This window comes from Varanus komodoensis, unplaced genomic scaffold (assembly GCF_004798865.1).
Source record: "Varanus komodoensis strain SLA01 unplaced genomic scaffold, ASM479886v1 scaffold9, whole genome shotgun sequence".
Classification (NCBI taxonomy): Eukaryota; Metazoa; Chordata; class Lepidosauria; order Squamata; family Varanidae; genus Varanus; species Varanus komodoensis.
This window is the reverse complement of record NW_025336598.1, coordinates 34043823-34063332: the sequence shown is the minus strand read 5'-3', so window position 1 is coordinate 34063332 and position 19510 is coordinate 34043823. Positions and strand designations below refer to the sequence as shown.

Sequence of the window (19510 nt, the reverse complement as noted above, 5' to 3'; positions counted from 1 at the left end):
TCTTTCTTGATCAAACACACACACACACAGTTAGCCAAGAATACATCTTACATTTTTTTGGTTTGGGTACTAAGCTGCTGTGAGCATTATTTTAGCTTTACTCCACTGGTGGAAAGGGAGAAGGCATTTTTTGTCTGACTCACTCTTACAGTACCCTGGAAATTTGTTCCAGACGATTGAGGGTCCTCTGGAACTATGTGGGAAGCTTCACTGTGGGCAGCAAGAGTAATCAGCAATGAGTAAAACATGCTTTCCTCTGCACAAACCAGCAGGAGCTGGATCAATGACCTTCTGAAAACAGAGGATTTTCCATGCACAGAATGGTAACTCAGGGTCCCAAATAGTCTGCTCAGAGCCTGATCATTCACTGAATAAATTAATATAATTTTAGAAAGAAACTGATCAGTTACTGCAATCATGTTATGAAATAACATGCTGTAATGAAACTTTTGACCAGGAAAAAAGAAAAATATCCAGATATTCTACGGGCTTTAATACAAACCAACACAGTACAATATGGATACTGTTAACACACACACACACATGTTCTCATGAAATTACACTAGATCAATTAGGAACTTTAATAGGAATGATATACTACCTTATAACAAACAAGACCTGATCCACTGTGCCACCCTTCAGGGCAGGGGTCAGTGACTTTGGGTGGTACGTCTGGTTTCCTTTTTGGTCCAATGTATTTCTTGCAAATAGAGTAAGCTTTAAATGTTTTGCAGTTCTTGACTTCCCACTTTCCAAGGTATTTTCCACTCGACATAGCCACACATCCTCCAAGCAGAGCTAGAATGTTGATTTTAAAAACTTTCAGCATTGTCTATACTTATTTTCAGAAACCGAACATTGTACAAAACTACTTTCCAAAACACGTAGCCACACACCAATTTCAAGATTTTACCTGGTTCAAATCTGCCCCAGTTTGCATATGTCAACATTTCAATAGTTCCATCAACACTTCCCCAGCTATATTCTCCTGAAGATTTGATATCTTGCAAGCCAGTCCAGAAGTACTTTTCTTCAACTCTGCTATACTTTCTAATCAGACTGTTTATGAATTCTTGTTCAAATCTGTAAGAGTCAAAAGTTACAGATTAAGGAGTAATTACCCATATCAAATGTGCAAATACATCTTACTTGAGGGAAATGAACACTTTGCTTCACAGGGATATAGTGTATGTATTTTCCACATTCATATATTTAAGAAGTACATAAGAGTTAGCAAATTAGACTTATCTCTTGCCCACCAATTATATTTTATTCATTCAAAGTGAAAACTACACAATACCTGTTCCCTATTGTGAGATTGCATGATTTTCCAAATGAGACTTCATTCTCTTCGACTTTGTAACAAAAATTTCCATGCTTCTTCCATTCCTAGTTTGGAGAATGATAATCTTTTACTTTTAGATAAATGCAGCATGCCCAATTCCCTTACCACATTCACACATAATGCTAAACCAGGATTCCTGGCTTACTTTGAATAAGGCATGCATTTCTTCCTCCTGTCACAACATGGTTTGTTGCTAGCTTACAATTCTACCTTGCCTGGGACCAAAAAATGAAAATTCTGGGTTCAGGTGGCACAGTAAGATCTTCTTTGCTGCTCAATTTCATGCACTTGTAGGAGTGAAGGAGAAAAGGGGGAGTGGACAGGCTGCATGCACTAGCACACAACTTATCCATAGTTATGTCAGGATAGACACGTACAGGATCATCCCCTGAGACATTAAAATAGCCACTAGGCACAATACAGGTGTTTACTCTTTTATTTAGTATAAGAATTGTAAATAATTCCATTTTATTTTCTGTGTTTATTATTACTGAATATGAAATGTGAAATGGCAAACATGTTGAGCAAACGGTAGCAAATTATGTTAAATAAGATCACCAAGATTAATTAAAAATAGAATTGTTGCTATTGCCTTACCCCATCTGTAGGACAATCCTTAACAGGTTTTGGTTTATCCAAAACCTTTCCTTTTTTCATGCACACGTATTTGAGTTTATCATCACAATGTAGAACGTTCCATCGGCCCCACTATAAACAAGAGGAAAAAGCGGGGTTGTCTTTGTTAGACACCTCAAGTCTCATTCTTTTTATGTTGCATATAAACACACTTCTTCAATACTGGAATAAAGGCAGATTTAGCCAATTCTCAGCTTTTCCCATGTCCTTCTCCTCAAAGGAGGGATTCCCACCTTCCTCAATGCCTTCTCACCTTCTAAACCCCCCATTAATCACTGTTGCTTATGCACCTTGGCACCTCCCATTTATCTACCATGCCTTGGAGAGACCAATCAGCAGGTGTGAAAGCTGGTGTCCCACAAAAGGTGAGAGATGGCTGTGTATGTTTCCTCTTACAGAAAGCTGTGAGCGACTGAGAAGACATGATAGGCCCTGTGTATTTGTTCTAAGGTCTGTCATTTTCTTGTTCTAAGGTCCATTAACATGAACTACAGCTGTAGAAACTGGATATTTAATGCTTACTCCTATGCATATTTGCATGGGAGAAAGTTCCACTGAAGTCAGAGGGTCTTATTTCCTAGTAAACATGCGATAATAACCCCCTCCAAAACTAAACAAGCTATACACATACACAAAAGCACAATATAAGGCAATTTATGAATTTTATTCCCTGCTCTGAAATGGGATAGGCACTTTGAACATTTAATTATAGAATATAGACGTTCCTTACCTTTCCTGAGTAGGCAACACAGTTAGGAGTGCTGTTGGAAGGAATTTTTGGCTCATTTTGATCCCAGTAGGTAAAAACCACGTCGGAGCCATCTGACCACTTAAACAAGGCTGGAACTTCCTCATTGATAAACCCTGTCCATACTTTATCTTTTGTTTCTATATTCAGAAATGCAAGCAAGCAATTAAAAAAGAATACAGACAATGGAATGACAAGGCACTTAGAAACAATGGACAGCCAATAGGTCAGGGATGCTTTAACTTGTGGTTATACATTAAGTAGGGAGGTGAACTTGATGGGTTTATTGGCCTCTTTCAACTATTCTTTGAGTCCATGATTAGTCATGTAATCAGAACAAGAACACATTTTTCTCCCAGAACTGAGTGGAAGTTCCTAAGACTTCTTACAGTACATTTAAAAGGATGTAGCCACCACAGTGTCATGAGGTAACTCACGCTTCAATTAATTCATACAGCAGACCATATATCAGCTAAAAACTTTTATTGCTACTCACTACAAAATTTACGATGTAACTGATAAGCTCCACTAACGAGCTCCCTATCTCTTCAAAAGCAACATGTGGCATCAAACCTTCCTGTCTCATCTTTCCGCCCGAGGGTGTGGCAGACCCCTGTCCCGTTGTCGTAATTGGGTCTGTCGCATTAAGGCTCTCCTGTTTTGGGCATGTGCCAAACTCTCCGTCATGTCTTTTGCCCTCCTGAACTCTGTTCAGCAGTTTCAGAGCTAGGAGCTGGGGGGGGGGGCACCTTCCTCAGGCAGCCCAGAGCTAGAATCAGAGGAAGCTACTCCTTCAGGAGCTTCCCCATCAGCCTGCGGGGGGTTGTATGCTCAGGGGCCGAGGGATGAGGTGGTGGAGAGGTTTCTTGCTCAGTAGCCTGAGAGCCAGGCTGTATATGGGCTGTCTGAGCACTGGTTCTCAAATATAAGTCTCCTTGGTCCATTGCCAAACTCTCACTGTTGGCTCCTGTCTCTTCCTCATGAGTAGACGTCTCTCCCGAGCCGTCAGGCACGACACACAGTGCATTTAACCCAGGCTGAATTATGTATTTGTTTATTCTTGAAACTGTGACAAATGGGAAATAATAACTAATCGAAAGCTAATTTCCATTACATTACTTATCCTTAAATTGAGAGAGGTGCTTAGGCTGAATACTGTAGATCATTCTCGGCTATGTTTAGCCAAACTTACCATTATGGATTTGTGTAACAAGTAACTCCACATCTGCTAAGGAATTTATGCTGATTAAGCTACTACTGCTCGCACTGCATGAGTGATATGCATCTTTCCAGGAAGCGGAAGCGTTCATTAGCATATAGCAAAATCCATTGTGAGGATACCAGTTAGAGTCACACTGGGTCTCTTCATAGTTTTGAACTCCTGGGAATAAAGAGAATAAGTGAATTATTTGCTGGTCAATATACACTGGGAGGTGATGGTAAAAGTCCCAACCTCTTAAAAGCACAGAACAGAACTAACGTGCAACTAACATGGCACAACCTGACCATACACTATGGAGGAGCTGTAGCTCAGTGGCAGAGTACATGTTTTGCATTCAGAATATCTCAGGTTTGAACCTTGGCATCTCCAGTTAAAAGAGCCATTAAAGACGTGCCTGAAACTAGAGAGCTGCTACCAATCAGAGTAGACAATACCTGGCTAGATGAGAGAGACAGTTTGACCTGGTATAAGGCAGCATCCTTCTGCAAAGATTCTCCCACTCAATTTTGCAGTCACATTGAAATGCTTTTCAGAAATATAAATCAAAGTAGTGCAGAATAAATCATGCTAACATCACATCTTGGAATGTAAGTGCAGTACATTCTCTGCCACCTCCACTTCTGCATTTTCCAAGATTGGAAAGAAGCCCATGCAGGCTGAAGTGTGTGGACTGAAGGGTTTTGGTGCACGGAACAGAAGAACAGGAGATGATTCCCACCCCACTCTTGCCATTGGCACATAATTACCCATGAAGCTTCAATCCGATTTTCTGTCTTTGGTCTTCTGTCCCTTCATACCAATGCTGACAAGAATGTACATTTTATTTTAAAATGCTACCACTCTCCAATTAGCTTCCTACCTTGCATTAATACAAATAATGAAACCCAGCCCAAGAGATATTCATGCTGTCTGATCCTACATGTATTTAATAAAAAGGAGGTTTCACTGAGTTCAGTCAGACTTACTCCTAGGTAAATGTGCACACTGCAATCCCACACACACTTCTAGGGAGCAAACTTGCCTAAACTTTTCAAGTACTGGTAATTATGGTCCCACTCTTGGGTGATGGTGAAAATCCCTTAAACTCTTTCCAGACTTGGTTTCTGCAAAAACTGAACTTCTGCACTCTTTTCTCACCCTTTGCATCTCATTATATTCTACTGTGATGAATATTTGGTATGGGTTTGGGTCTTTGCCGAGAACATTTTGCAATGCTATTTTTATTGCAAACAGAATTTCATAACTAAGTATGCCTGAAGAAGATGACAGTGGTTTAATAGTGAGAGGCAGCTGCAACCACAAACCGATCCTGATTTACCTGGGAGCTCTGACTCAGTGCTGTTGAATTGTTTCTTGCAGACATAAGGAAGTGCCGTCTCACAAGCATAACTCTTCCAGTCACCCTTGTTGGCATCCATAATTGCACACGCAGTTCCATCCAGAGGGGATGAATCCTTCATCTCTGCAGAAGAATAAAAATTAGTATTTAGAGTAGTGAATAAGAAATCAGAGTCTGCATAATTACAGGACTTGGAAGAACCGACGTGTGCATTGTTGTTCCTTCCTCCTTTTAAAAATGGTCACAAACTTCATGGAAGTTTTAATATAATATTCTTGATAGTGTGCTATTAAAATATTTAATAAGGCTGCAAACCTGTGTACACATACCAGAGAGTAAGCCCAACTGAACGCAGTCGAACTTACTTCTGAGTACACATGCATAAGATCACACTGACTAACCGACAGGTGCGTTTACCTGGACTCCAGCTAAGGAAGTTCAATGGCGTATGGTCTGACCACTGCCAGCCTCCAAAATTATCCAGTTGGTTTAATCCAATCCAAAACATGTCTGCAATGTCATCTTTAGCTAGAGGGTTAAAAAAATATCAGATGTTGATATAATTATAGGTGTTCAAGCAACAACATCATACTTGTGACTCAACTGCTGCCCTGAATCCAAACAGCATCTTTCAGTGTAGCTTTTCCTTACCTGGGATATTATGATTATGATTAGAATCTGAGCTGCAATACAACAGCATGGGAAAATGCAGGCACTGTTCCCACAGGTGTTATAAATGCTGTGTAGAATGTGTTCAAACAATAAATGAATTTATTGGACAGTGCCTGTGAAATCACCAGTGATAAGTGAGGACATCATTTTGAGAACTTAAATATTTTCAAAATACTAGCAATGCCTGTGATGCTACAAGTATATTTGGGGTGCCAATTCAGATCTGTTTAAAACAAAGAACACTGCAAACGGGCATGACACAGCATGGCTAGACACATCACATGTATTTGTTCAAGTTGTTGCATAATACTGGATTTTTTACCCTTTTCTGACCAATAGAAATATATGCTGCATTTTGAATTTCCATATTACTTATATGCAGGTGAGCATTTCTCTGCCAAGAAGCACAACGCTGACCTAAGCAGTTGCTTCCTGTAGAAAGCAGCATTGAAATTATGGAGACGGATTCTTTTCGAGATCTGCATGATCTGTAATATGATGGTAGAAAAGCTGATAACTTTTATGGTTGTTTTGAAAAGTTACTGCTTAATAACTTTTTTGTATTAAAATGTAAGTTCTTTTTAACAAGGTTAATTCTGACTTGGAATCTAATAATGCCCCTATAAATCTGCATGAAGGGCAAGTCCATATGCTAAGCTTATTGAGCTTAGTGGCAAATTAATATCCTTTAAAAGGAATGCTATGCTCCAGCATTAGTGCTAATGATATTGTGCTACTGCAAAGCAACACTTGCACAACGTAACTAGTACTTGCAAAGGCAATGTTTGCCACTGAATTTCAGCGGCAAGTCACTTTTCCCCACTGCCTTTGCAAGTGCTAGGCACCTTGCACTAGCATTGGTTTACACTAGAGTAAAGTTCTCATCACTAGTGCTAGGGCACAGATGGCAACTATTAGTTTTCATTCTTGTTGGCCATGGTCAGCAATGGTCTATAGCTCCAGAGCTGCAACTTCTACCCCATCATCGCAAAACATCAGAAATACAGCTATTCTAAGTTTACACATGGTGAAGAAAGCAAAACATTATATCCTTGATAAAATATTGCTGTCTTTCATACTGTAGAATTTGCCTTACTATCCTAAGGTAAGAAATTCAATATATTTTGATTATCCTAAGTCCAGCTCTAGCAATCCCACTACCACATAATGGGATGTACTTTTGCTTAGAGAAAAAAGACACTAAGGGAACAATCCTATGGTCTCTTGATGGTGGTGTCATTAAATGCTGCACGCTGCGTCACTATTGTCACAGTAGTTGTTGAGAAAAGCCTGCACTTTCTCTAGGGATAAAATATATGAAGGCAAGAAAGTAAGGTTACCCTCCTAGTACACATTCACACATTCATGGGAGCAAGTTCCATGGAACTCAGTGGGGCTTACTTGGAGCAGATGTGCACAGACTGCAGTGTAAGGAAGTGAACCTTGCAAGTTGCAGAATTATGATTACAAAAGGCGGGGGGGAGGAACCTGAAACTGCCATAATAGTCAAAGATCCACTTTCTGGCAAGTATGCCAAGGGTAAATCTCTGTACTTTTGGGGCTTATCTGAATCTGTGAAGTGCTTTTTGAAAAGCAGCTGATTATGTTATATATAGATTAAGTTAACTGAAAATGAGCACATTTAACCTGCTTGGCCCTGTGCCCAAGAAGAATACCACCCAGAAGAAAATAAAACCAGAACTGCTCATGCAAATCCTTTCTTAATCCTTGCATAACATGGATTACACAGAATGTTTCTATATGCAACAGATTATTTTTAATTCAAGCTTCAACACAATTCTGTAGAAAGCTAAGATATACCTTGATCTACATGAATGAACTGGAGCAAGGGGCAGTTTGGATATGTAGGAATATTCACCTGGGAACAAATCTGAACAACATTTAATGAGGTTCAGAAGTAGCCATCCAGAAAGGGAGACCAAAAAAAGAAAAAAAATGAATTCTGAAGCTTTGCATTATTGACTTTTTATACATGATTTATCTTTCATACTTTTCATTTTCTTAATGAAGAACTGTGGCTGAGATATAGTAATTTGTTCCAAGTTGCTAAAAATGTCTGAATAGGAACTTTAGAACTCACACTGCTAGGCCAAAGTCTAGCACTTTATTTACTAAGTAATACTGACTTCTTTTAAGGTACTCTGTGCAGAACTCTCCCTGAACCTCTTCGTCAGAGAGGATCATGCAGAATCCTCACAACTGAAACTTAATAGCTATAGGACAAGACTCAGCTAGAGATATTGAAGGAAATCCTGTTCCATAAATCTCCTGGTGTTTTGTTCCCCTAACTGATTTTTAAAAATTGAAGTAGTTAATGACTTTGTCCAGACATCACAGTTTAGTATAATGAGAATAAGTCACAGCAAGCCCTAAGATCACACATACTCTGCTCTGGAACAACCTCATGGAAGAGTTTTGAAGCTTTTCATTCCATTTTAGATTAACCACAGCCTAGACAAAGTCTGCTTAGTCTTAACTCTGCATTGTTCAAATCCAAGCCACCTTTAAACCATAGCAGATGAAGCTAGTTTTCTTCACCTAATGGTAAGTTGTGGCTTACCACTGTTTGGGGTACAGTGGCACAGTAATTTGTGGTTAATCTAAAATGGGAACTTCTCCATGTAGCCGCATGGGAGGACAGCGGGAGAATCTGGGAAGAGGATCTTATTTTCCTAACACTAAACATTGATGCAACATTGTGCAGTTTCATGGAGAAGGAAGAACTGAGTTGGGGAAATAATGCAAGGGAAGTATTGTTTTCTACTGCATCATCTTTCCTATCTAAATCACATCCCAGTATGTTTTCTTCTGTGTGACCAATAAGAGTTGAGGGAATGCTGGATAGGAAAAATGGTAAAGGGTAGGTAAATTAATGCAATATCCCACCCCCAACTTTCCCAAACCAACTTTTCCCTGCATACAGAGAGAGAGAGAGAGAGATACCTCATGGGAGAGCTTATTCATGGATACCCCGTATTACCCTGGTTGATCCTGAGAGCTTGTTATGCAATTACACAAATAGATTTGATATTCCCCAACTACTAAGGGCAAGAAATACTTGATTAGCCATACTCTGAAATTCAGCACAGTTGAAGAACCACAGCAAGTATGTACACAACAGTTAACAATATAGTGACAGAAAAAAGGAGGGGAAAACTAAGAACCTTTCCTGGTTCAGAAAACCTCATGGACAACTTTGCCTTCTGTGTTATGAAATAAACTTGAGTAGCAGGGATTTTGAATAGCTCAGGTGTAGAGAAAAGAGAGCTTCTGCTGTACAGAAGACATTCTCTCTTTCAGGGTATGAGAGCTGGTAGTTAGAAAATTACCTCAAAACTACTGCTCATGTCAAAGATCTTTATGTCTCCTATGTTAATAACTGCTTCTTCTAGAATTCACTGTACACAAATGAACCTACCTTGAATGTAGTGTAGCTCAGATGCACTGGTGATGCTCAGCAAATCTCCTCCTTGCCTCTGGCATGAGATATATGCTTCTTTCCAAGAAAGGGGACCCTGTGTATTTACCTGGTAGCAGCTTCCAGAATCTGCATCATGCTCCCATGTATTTTGACAACCATCCTCTGGTGAAAGCAAAAGAATAATTAAAACCTAAGTCCCATGCAGGCAGCACTGAGTGCCACAAGCACTCAGTAGATTTGTGTTTTGCCCTCAATAAAATGGCATTGACTTGAGAATGATACAGACATATAGTGTATGGACAGTAGTCCAAAGCAGTGCAGCAAACAAGAAGTCCATGTGCATCTGGACATGGACTCCCTACCCAGCATCCTCCTGTTCCATGCACATGTAAAACAAGTGGAGACTAAGAAAGGGGTACACAGTCATTTCTTGTGATGTCTGCTTGCATGTTCCAATGGTCAGGGTAACAAGTGGGCTTTCTGTCCCCAAATCCCACTAGTGAAAACCCAGGTGAAAATACATAGAATACAAGTGAATCACGTCCTACATCACAGCATTGATTCCTCATATGTTCTGCACCAACACTGGAACATTTTATTTATTTTAAGCATTTACAATCCTTATTATTTGGTTGGCTCCATAATTAAACAATTAAAATCCTCTTTCTAATTTATAACATAGAACACAAAAACAGAAGTACAGATATACAACACAAGAGCTTAATACAATTTCTGCCCATGAAGTGTAAAAATAAACAAGACACACTGAAGTAAAATAAATTTTTCAAGATGTTGTTTTATACAGGAATGCTACTTGCCTGGTTTTAAGCAGAAACCCCATTTTCTACCAGTATCAAAATTGGACGTTGTGGAACACCACAGACCATCCTCGAACATTCCATTGCGTATGCAGTCATGATGCCATGTCTTATTCATCAGGAAAGGGAACTCACACGGCTTTCCATTAGAATTCCCATCCCTTGTATAAATTACTACAGAGAAAAGGCCAGAGAAGTATTTAGCATGTAGAATATATATCAATCAACCAATACAGGTCATTTGGAAGTAAGAAATTAACAGCAACTTCAAGCCTTCAACGATGGGGTTTGTATAACTGTAGAACAACATGACATGGTGGGAAAGACCTCACCTTTTGTCCTTCTGTGTTATGCAGACATAGCTGGATTGCAAGAGATTGATCAATGGATCAATTGGACAGAATGGTTTTTGTGTTGTTTCCTCTGTATTCTGTGAGAAGCACAAATGTATATTCCAAAACCAAGGGACTAAGAATAGGGTTTTACGATAAATGGCATAGTGCTGAATCTATTGCTAGGTGGGGTTCAAAATGCCCCCAGTGGGGTTCAACATAGGTTTTTCTGAGATGGAGTTTGTTGGAATGCTGATTATTACAATCCCAATGATTTACTGGATTTCTGTATTTCGTGGGCTGAATAGTTTTGTTTTTATCATTCTTGCTGGTTTATATCATAGAAATGTTATTGTCTCTGGTGGATACCTTGAAAGCTGCCTTGTGAGTTCATTTATCCTTAAAGGTGGCTTCTAAACATTTTAACTGAATTAATGTATTAAGAAGTAAGATTTGATCAAGCTAAAGATTACACCATACAGAATTCTTGAATGGTCCTCAAACTGGAATAAGCCGTGCTGAGTTGTCATAAAATTCCACATATATTTTCTGCAAAAATCCATTCAAGGAGAGCCTTTCTATACTTCACAAAACAAGTAAAACTGGCATGCCAGACAGTTTTGCATTCCTATTAAACTGGATTAGAACAAGTTGTTTATGGACTTGAAAAAGAGACTAACAATTTTCTTCAGCTTGACTGATCTCCCTTATCAATGCCAGTCGCTTTGAGTCCACCCAATCATGTTCCTGGCAAAACATATTTTCAGGTTTTAACTGGTATGATCTAACAGAGCTGCCAATGAATATAATGCTTCTGCAAAGGCATAATTACTCATAGTAGCAGCAGAAATTACTGGACCTGAAACTGATATGCCTTAGTCCTCATCTGGTATTGCAGTGCTCGACCTCTGCTATGATATGTCCCTTCAGGTATCTAGGTGGGAAGCATTATGGAGAAATTGCCACAAGCCTGGAAGCAGGCCTTCCTGAGAGGACGCATCCAAGCTAGAGTGAGTTAGGCAACCTATTCGGGCGCATTTAGCAATTTGAAAAGCTATTCTGGGCACCACCACAAAATGGGCACACTGGAGGAAACTATCAGCTCGCCATGATCTTCATTTCCTAGGAATGTCTCAGGGCCCCACATGCAGCCCCATGGAATTTATAGGAAACAAACATGGAAATAGCTAGAAGTTCTCTTTGCTTCGAAGCAATCCCAACTGCCAATAAGGAATTTTAATATAAATGATAAACTATAAGAAGAAGAACAGCAAAGGAGAAGTTGGAACCAAAACAGAAGTCTCTGGGAACACTGGTGGAACACTAAGCTATGGAAATCTTGGTAAACAAATTCTTCTTGCTTTCAAGGAAAAGGAAACTGATTTTAGGTTTGAAAACATTAATCACTCTCAAAGCACATTATCTTAATATTTTTAAGGGCAGTAATTCCAGGACTACACTGTTTATCTGATCTTCCTCCCTACAGCAGTTGTTTAGCTTTCAACACAGTTGTAATGCTAAATAATGTATTCTTTTGAAACAAGTGCTACCATATTGTTGATTGCATTACAGGTTTTGTAGTGGAAACATCAAGACATAACTGGGAAAAGAGTTCTAATGCAAGGAGGCTGTTTGTATGCCATTCACACATGGATATCATGTATTCAAAAACTGTATGCTGAAATACTTTTAGTAGGCTAACTCATAGATCACAAAAATTTTCAGGCTTTTGAGCCTCCACCATCAATCAGGTGGTACTATGTTATAAAAAGAAGTTACAAGATGTTATAAAAATCGGATTAGTAGGGGGTGTGGGATATAAAAGGCTCTCTGAATGTTGTCAGGATACCTATACAGCCAGAGTCATAAAATTATGTGAAGAGGGAGGGTTTGCAATCATTCAAATTCAGCTCTGCCAAGTGATGTGATAGCCTCAGGTTTCAGAGTGCCTGTGTCAACTCAGTGAAAGAATCCTCTGACGGTTGCTGATCAAACCAATTGTTGATTTGAAAATATAAAATCCAGCTGCTTGCCAAAAATCTTTACATCCTGGATGAACCAGGCAAGTTCTTCGGTTGGTGAAAATATATTTTTATATGTATTTTTTATTTGGCTTATATGTTCCTTCTCTGCAACAACAACAACAAATTTAAAAAGCAAAGCATTAAAATGTAATTCAGGCAACATATCCATTTAAAACTGAAACTGAAAAGCTGTCTTGCTGGTACAGATGGGAACTGATCACAAAGCATTTAAGTTTAAAGAGGGATGTCAGTCTAGCTGGTGAAAAGTTTCTCAAGAACATCAACTTCTCCAGTTGTTTCAGTCCAGTTCAACAGGAATACAAAATTAACAGTTTCATCTGCTTCAGTCAATTTGACTGTTTTTTTCCTTTGTCAAGCAAAGCAAGTCTGCATATCCTTCCATTGAGCTTTGCAGAAATTGTATGTGTAAGTGAATAGTAACTCAACATTATTATCCTAGTTCATACTTAAAAGAAACAACAACTTTACTTACTGTAGGTGTGTAATTAAAATAGGTCTATATGATAAACCTGACAGTCCCATCAGATTCCCACAGTGGGGCTCAAACAATTTTGCCTACATACAAATACTCTGGGGTAGTACAGGGAATGCGTCCTATTGCATGGCACAAGTCCATGAACACGTCTTTTGGGATTCTATTACAGTTGTTAATTTATAAATTAAGAATTTCTACATTAAATTAAGACACTGTACTGAGTTTTTAAAAGCACATTCCTGTTCATGGGCTTATTAGCTAACAGACACAATACAACCCTTCCCCCCCCCCGCAAAAAAAGAAAAGAATAGGAAAACAACAGCCAGAAAAGCACATTTTTGTATTAAGTTATAGTTACAGAAGAACAGAAAACTAAATATGCTTTGCAACATGGACTTCATCAACCAAGTTGCACAGCAGCAACAAGAGAGAAAGACACAGGCAGCCTTGATTTATTTGTTCAGACATGCTCAATGTTTTTCCCCAGTGAGAACCACAAATTCATAAAGAGTATGTCTTGTAAGATGTAGTATAACTACAGGCACTTTATGTGAGGCCGGTCATAGAGAATGCCTAGGTAAAATGGAATTGGCAAGACTCCATAACACCTGCATACTTCAAGGGTGCTAAATGCAGAAGTCTGGGGAAGGGGTCAGAAACTTTAATCATTATAGTATTCTCATTTCCAGTTGTTCTAGCTTTACATGGCAAGATTTACCTGGTTCCTTTCTTCTAGGACATGTATTGCTAGAAATAAAGCATGGCCTATAACAACAAAAGGATATATATTATGGTAGTAATTTAAAAATGGGACATGCTTGTTTATTTCTTCCATGCAGCATCTGTCATTCCCGAGGACCTATCCTCCTGTTTTGCAATCTACATCTTACAATACTGAAGTAACTTTCTTGAGTTCAGTGGGCTTATTCTAAGGTAAGTGAGTACAGGACTATAGCAGTAATTAACTTCTAATTAAAAGAACTACCACTGAGTCCTATTACCAGGAGCAATTCTTTAAAATGTGGAGCAGAGCACGGAGAGTTGTAGTCGGATCTGGGACACTTAACTTGAAATTCTAGATCAGCCACACATGACCTTGTGCAAGCCACATTTCCTCAGATTACAAGCTCCTCATCGGTAAACCTAATACAAGCTAACATGTGAAATGGAAATTCAACTTGTCAAAAAAGATGAGTTCAATCGAGTGAATCAACTATTCTTAAACACTGATGTTTTGAAGTTGTAACAATGCAAATTAACAGATTTAATGCATGTGCTTTGAAAAACTAACATTGGGTTGGATCCAAATTAGGTTATGCATGCTTTAGTACCATATAACAAATCAACAGGATTTGTCTTGGTCATGATAAAGTCATCATTTACTCTGGATCTGACTTATTCACTGGATTAACAAATCCTTTATTACATTTTTAGTCAGTCCTACCCGAAGATGTCCAGGGTGCTAAAGCAATCCAGTGGCTCATTATCTGGGAACCTAACCCATTTCATGCCTGAATGGCTGAACCTAGCTTATCCTAGTCCAACACCCCACACAGAACCCCTTGATTACTAGTTCCAGTTGGGTGATGCCTACAATTATACAAAGCACGCAGGGCTGCACCCAACTACTGCAGAATTAGACAGTGAGTTGCAGGACCACCTTTCCTGTGAATTAAGATGGCAAAGCAGCAAATTGTCCGCTCATCTCCCCACCAGTCCTGTCAGCAGAATCTGCCGCTACTGTGTTGCTCCCACCACAGTACAAGAAATCTCCAGGGACACCCTTGCCACAGTTACTGGCTCTGAGGAATAAGCCTTCAAGTCAGGCGTTTGGACGTGGCCGCCTTTCTGAAGAGCCATGCCAGGCACCTTTCTAGCCAATGTGGATCTTGGCCACTGTTCAGAGTATGCAGTAACAGAGGCAACTTGGGAGGTAGACAGCTGGGTGTGCAAGGGGATGGGGCAGGGAGCTTCACTAGGCAGCCTGGCAGACGGGAGGCAGGGAGCCTGACGCAGAAGGAAAAGAGGAGAGCGATGAAGAGGACTGAGAGTTTGCCCAGAACTTGTGAGCAGGTTTTGCTAGCAAATGGAGCCGGAATGAAATTAAGATGGTATGGTTCAAGAGGACTGATTCCTTTAACTAGTGGTGACATCACCTGAGCTGAGTTCTGCTCAGGACACTCGCAACTCTCTCCATGGAAAGGAATGGAAAGCAGATTCTCCATCCCCTTGCAGACCTCCGTACCATTTCTCTAACTATTCCAGAAGGTCCACCAATCCTCCAGAGCAGATTTTCAAGGGGGACGGAGGACTTCAGCTGGAGGGGACGTTGGCTAATATTGCCTCCTCTCCATCCCACTAGCAGAGATATTCTGCCAGATCAGAAGCCATCTCTGGAAGGAAGGAGGAGCCTTTTCATCCACAGGAGGCAAGCTTTAGATTCAACTGAAAAGCATTCCTGAAGTATTTTGCCTCAGTCGCGCAACAGATGGTTAGCTGACAGTATATGACCAGTGTGCCAAGTATTTCTCACGTTTTATGAAATTGCACTTGTATCTCAACGTATTTTGTTAATTCCTTATACAGCCTGTGGTGTGACACAGAATGGCACCTAGGTACTTGGGAATGCTCCTTGATTGTAGTTTGGAGGTACTCATTAATCCATCTTTGTCACTTGAAGCTCAGGAGACATTGGTGGCCTGGAATGCTTTCTACCAGCTCTGGCTGGCAGCCCATCTGTGCCTCTACCTGGACAGGGATAGCCTGACTTCTGTAATCTATGCTCTGGTAATCTCTAAATTAGTTTACTACAACACACTCTACATGGGGCTGTCCTTGAAGATGTTTCAGAAGCTGCAGCCGGTGCAGAATGTGGCAACCAGCTTAATAACCGGGACTTGGAGGCCCAAACACAGAAGACCAGTTCTGGCCCGCTTGCATTGGCTACCTGTATGAGGCCAGTACCAATGCAAGGTGCTAGTCCTAACTTATAATGCCTTACACAGCTTGGGACACAACCCCTGCTGGAGCACCTCTCCCAGCCCCAACTGCCCAGACACTACACTCCTCTGGGTTCTAATCCCTCAAGAGGCTCAGAGGGTGGCAACTGGGGAGGGGAGCCTTTTTGGTGGTGGCCCCCATCTTTGGAACAACCTCCCTGCCATGGCCAGCCTGGTGCCAAATTTGCCAACAGAGTCATTTTCTCCTGGCATCAGAAAGATTGTAAAGATGGCACCAGACAAGCTGCTCCCGGAAGGACGTTCCATAGATGGGGTGCAACTTAGAAGGCCCCTCTTCCATTTGCCATCCTCCTTATCTTGTTGGAGGATGGCTTCCTCAGAAGGGCCTCCTTGCCTTATTTTAGGGGCCAGGTAGGTACATATGGGAGCAGGCAGTCCTTCAGATATTCTGGTCCAAAGCTGTTTAGGGGCTTGGGTGTTAGAACAAGCACCTTATATTGGGTCAGAGCCAGTGCAAGTGATGCATTATCAGGGTAATATGGGCACATGGCCCTTATCCAGTCCATTATCAAGCACAGGCAGTGATTCAGGATGGAAATGCTTCACTTGGGTTAGATGAAAATGAGAAACCTCACTGAAGAAACCTCAGCCCCTACCTCCAAATTACCGAATAACATTTTATTGTTTATATACTTTGTTGTAAACCACCAAGAGAACTTCAGCTACGGGTGGTACAGACATGAAATTAATAATAGGGAACACTTGTGTAAGATTGCCACAGTTAGCAGAAGCAGCACCTGCAGAGAGAGGGGCTGCATTCTTTTATCCAGGTCTAGGTGATGAGAGCCCTGCCTGCCAGGAGCACTTGAAGCACTTGGCCTAGATGTCTTTTAAAGGTGGATGAGTAGCATACATGGCAAGAGAAGAACTACAACTTGCTGCAAAATTATTGATCTTTTTAAGAACAGGGAGGGGACAGAACATGTAAGAACTGTACAGCAGGGTTTTCTGTGCACTGAAACACATTATTGCCTAGTCAGTTTCCCAGCCAATGAGAAAAAAATTACATGGGTTTTAACCGGTATCTAAACCTGCTAGTATGCTGGCTATTTCGTGCTAACCCTTTTATTCTAATAGTGTGGTCCTATCCCTTTTTAGATAAGCAAACAAAACAAAACCCTACAACTCCCAGCATCCCCCAGATGCTGCGAGTAAAGTTGTCTAGGGAACGCTGAGAGTTGCTGAACCTTTTCCTTTTTAAACATACGTTAGGACTATACTTTAAATTATAAAACTTAGAACAAGCTATTGTTTTGAGTCATGAGAATAATTCACACTGAACCTTCAGTTCATGGATTCCCCTTCCTTTCTACTCCTCTGTGCATCAGAATAACAGATGGAATGCTTTCATGGTGCACCTGAGTTAGTTTCAATTTCCCACTGTGTTCAAACTTAGGGAAATTGTTTCCTGTAAACCATGGTTTAATAAAGTAATAAGATCTCAAATCATGAAAACGGGTACAGTTAGACTATCCACAGTTTCCTGAGTTGGGCCAGTACTACAATTTATTCAAGGCCAACAGAGAAACTTTCAGTGTCTTCACATGTGAGGAAGAGTCAAGTATCTGAGCCTGAAGTCCATTGCAGTGTATGCTTTCATAATGTCCAGACCAGGCCACCAATTACCTACTAGTCAATTCAGCATCCTTAAAAGTCAATGACCAAAACCAAACCAAACCACAAAACCTTGTAGGTCACTTTCAGACACCACACTAAGCCAGGTGCAAACAGTGTGATTCTGCAAGTTTTGTCTGACAGCCACTCACTCCGTAATGTTCACTGCTCTAGGAACAGCACCTACATTTACTAAATGAAACCCATGTTGAAATCCCATCTTTCTCCCAATAAAACAAATGACACAAAGAAAATACATACCATGGTATGGAAGTTTACAAATAGAATCACTGGAATTGCTTCTTCTCCAGATATCGGAAGCTTCAATGCTTACAGACACAATTCCATTCTTTAAAGTCAATTTCTTCTCAGATTCTGTAAGTATTGCGGCATCAACACATCGCCACCACAGTGTAAGAAGGTCCGAGTCACAATCCACAATTTTCAAGGTATTCTGGGATTTGGTATCTAGTCCAAGGCACTTTTGGGATCCCAAATTAAAAAGGCGATGTTCGGAGACCCAGGCCCATAAGGTCTCTTTTGTCTCTCGACAGTCTCCTGCGGTTATCTCCCGGTTTTTAACTTTGATGCACGTGTTGGTTTTTTCATGGCGGATGGCAAAAGCATTATTATCTGCATAAGAAAGGCATATGCTTTAATATTTTTCTTTTGTGAGATGCAGTCAGGCAATATTATAAGGGTGCCATGTTACAGAATGCCCGCTAAAAGAACACCTCCCTAAAAGACTGTAGCACTTTCTATTTATTTACAGTGTTTGTAAATGCCACCTCATAAAAACATTCTAAATTTGGCTTACAATAACAAACATTAAAATGTAACCACAATTCAGTAAAAAAACACTACAGCAAATTAGCAATATTAAATGTTCAAATGTTAACTATTAAATATTCAGAACTCTAAAACAAAGCCTGATATCAAAAGGAACATCAGATGAGCCTGACTGGAGAAAGCGTTCAATAACTGGGATGCCACCCCAAAAACACCCTTTCCACGGAGGCCACTTGATGCATATTACTTGAGGGACACATGGAGAAGGACCTCTAAAGAAAGATGATTTTAGGACCTTTTAAGGTGCAGAAGGTGGGATCTTTAAAAGCCTTGTCTCAAATCATTAAGGATCTGAAAGTTGAAGGCTGCACTTTGAAGTGAGCTCCAGAACAGGCTGAGAGCGGGCACTCTGCATGACCTGGTGTACTATATTCAAGTTGTCCCATGCCATACAGCCTAGGCTGGACTAGCAAATTGCAGGACTGTCCCCAGGGACAAGCCCACAGATAACGTGTTGCAGGAACCCAAAGTGAGATGATTTATCTGTTTCGGTTCTATCTCACCCAATAGTTGACGCTTTCAGGTGGGTTTATAACAGTTCCTAGCAGGACCATAATCCTCCACCCAAAAATCTCTGCACCCTATACAATTATTTTCCCCATAATACAAAATGTAAAAAACAGTTTAAAAAAATGAAACAGTTAACAACTAAAGCTGTATTTAGTATGGAGCAGACATGTGAAAAAAATACACTGATACCCTGATCAAATCATTAGATCATTGCAGATATTTTTCAGTGTCTTGGAAGAGAGGGTTCTCTCAACTCTGTGCCAAAAGGATGACAAAGTTGGCACCAGGTGGGTCCAAGTAGAGAGATGATTCCACAGCAGTGGGGCTGCCACACCAAACGGCCCACTCCTTGTGCCCTCTGAGCCTTCCCTGGGGTTTGGACTTGAAGATAGGCCTCAGATATTAATTGTACTGTACTCGTCAATTGTGGATGGGAGATATAC

The 19510-nt window shown here is 40.4% G+C and overlaps 2 protein-coding genes across 14 annotated transcripts in view; both read right to left on the bottom strand.

Annotated features, from left to right (window-relative positions):
- BAZ2B (bromodomain adjacent to zinc finger domain 2B) overlaps positions 1–19510 on the bottom strand; it is a 644512-nt gene that overhangs the window by 595899 nt on the left and 29103 nt on the right. The window lies entirely within an intron of this gene.
- The window catches only part of LOC123017043 (lymphocyte antigen 75-like), a 64014-nt gene that overhangs the window by 38143 nt on the left and 6361 nt on the right, over positions 1–19510 (bottom strand). Inside the window, exons 2-12 of the mRNA XM_044418086.1 lie at positions 17970–18341; positions 10223–10396; positions 9402–9566; positions 5708–5818; positions 5270–5413; positions 3922–4110; positions 2712–2869; positions 1943–2053; positions 1301–1389; positions 914–1083; positions 602–798 (exon numbers count right to left, since the gene is read on the bottom strand). Coding sequence (XP_044274021.1) covers positions 602–798; positions 914–1083; positions 1301–1389; positions 1943–2053; positions 2712–2869; positions 3922–4110; positions 5270–5413; positions 5708–5818; positions 9402–9566; positions 10223–10396; positions 17970–18341 — 1880 coding nt within the window. The remainder of the gene's footprint in view (positions 1–601; positions 799–913; positions 1084–1300; positions 1390–1942; positions 2054–2711; positions 2870–3921; positions 4111–5269; positions 5414–5707; positions 5819–9401; positions 9567–10222; positions 10397–17969; positions 18342–19510) is intronic.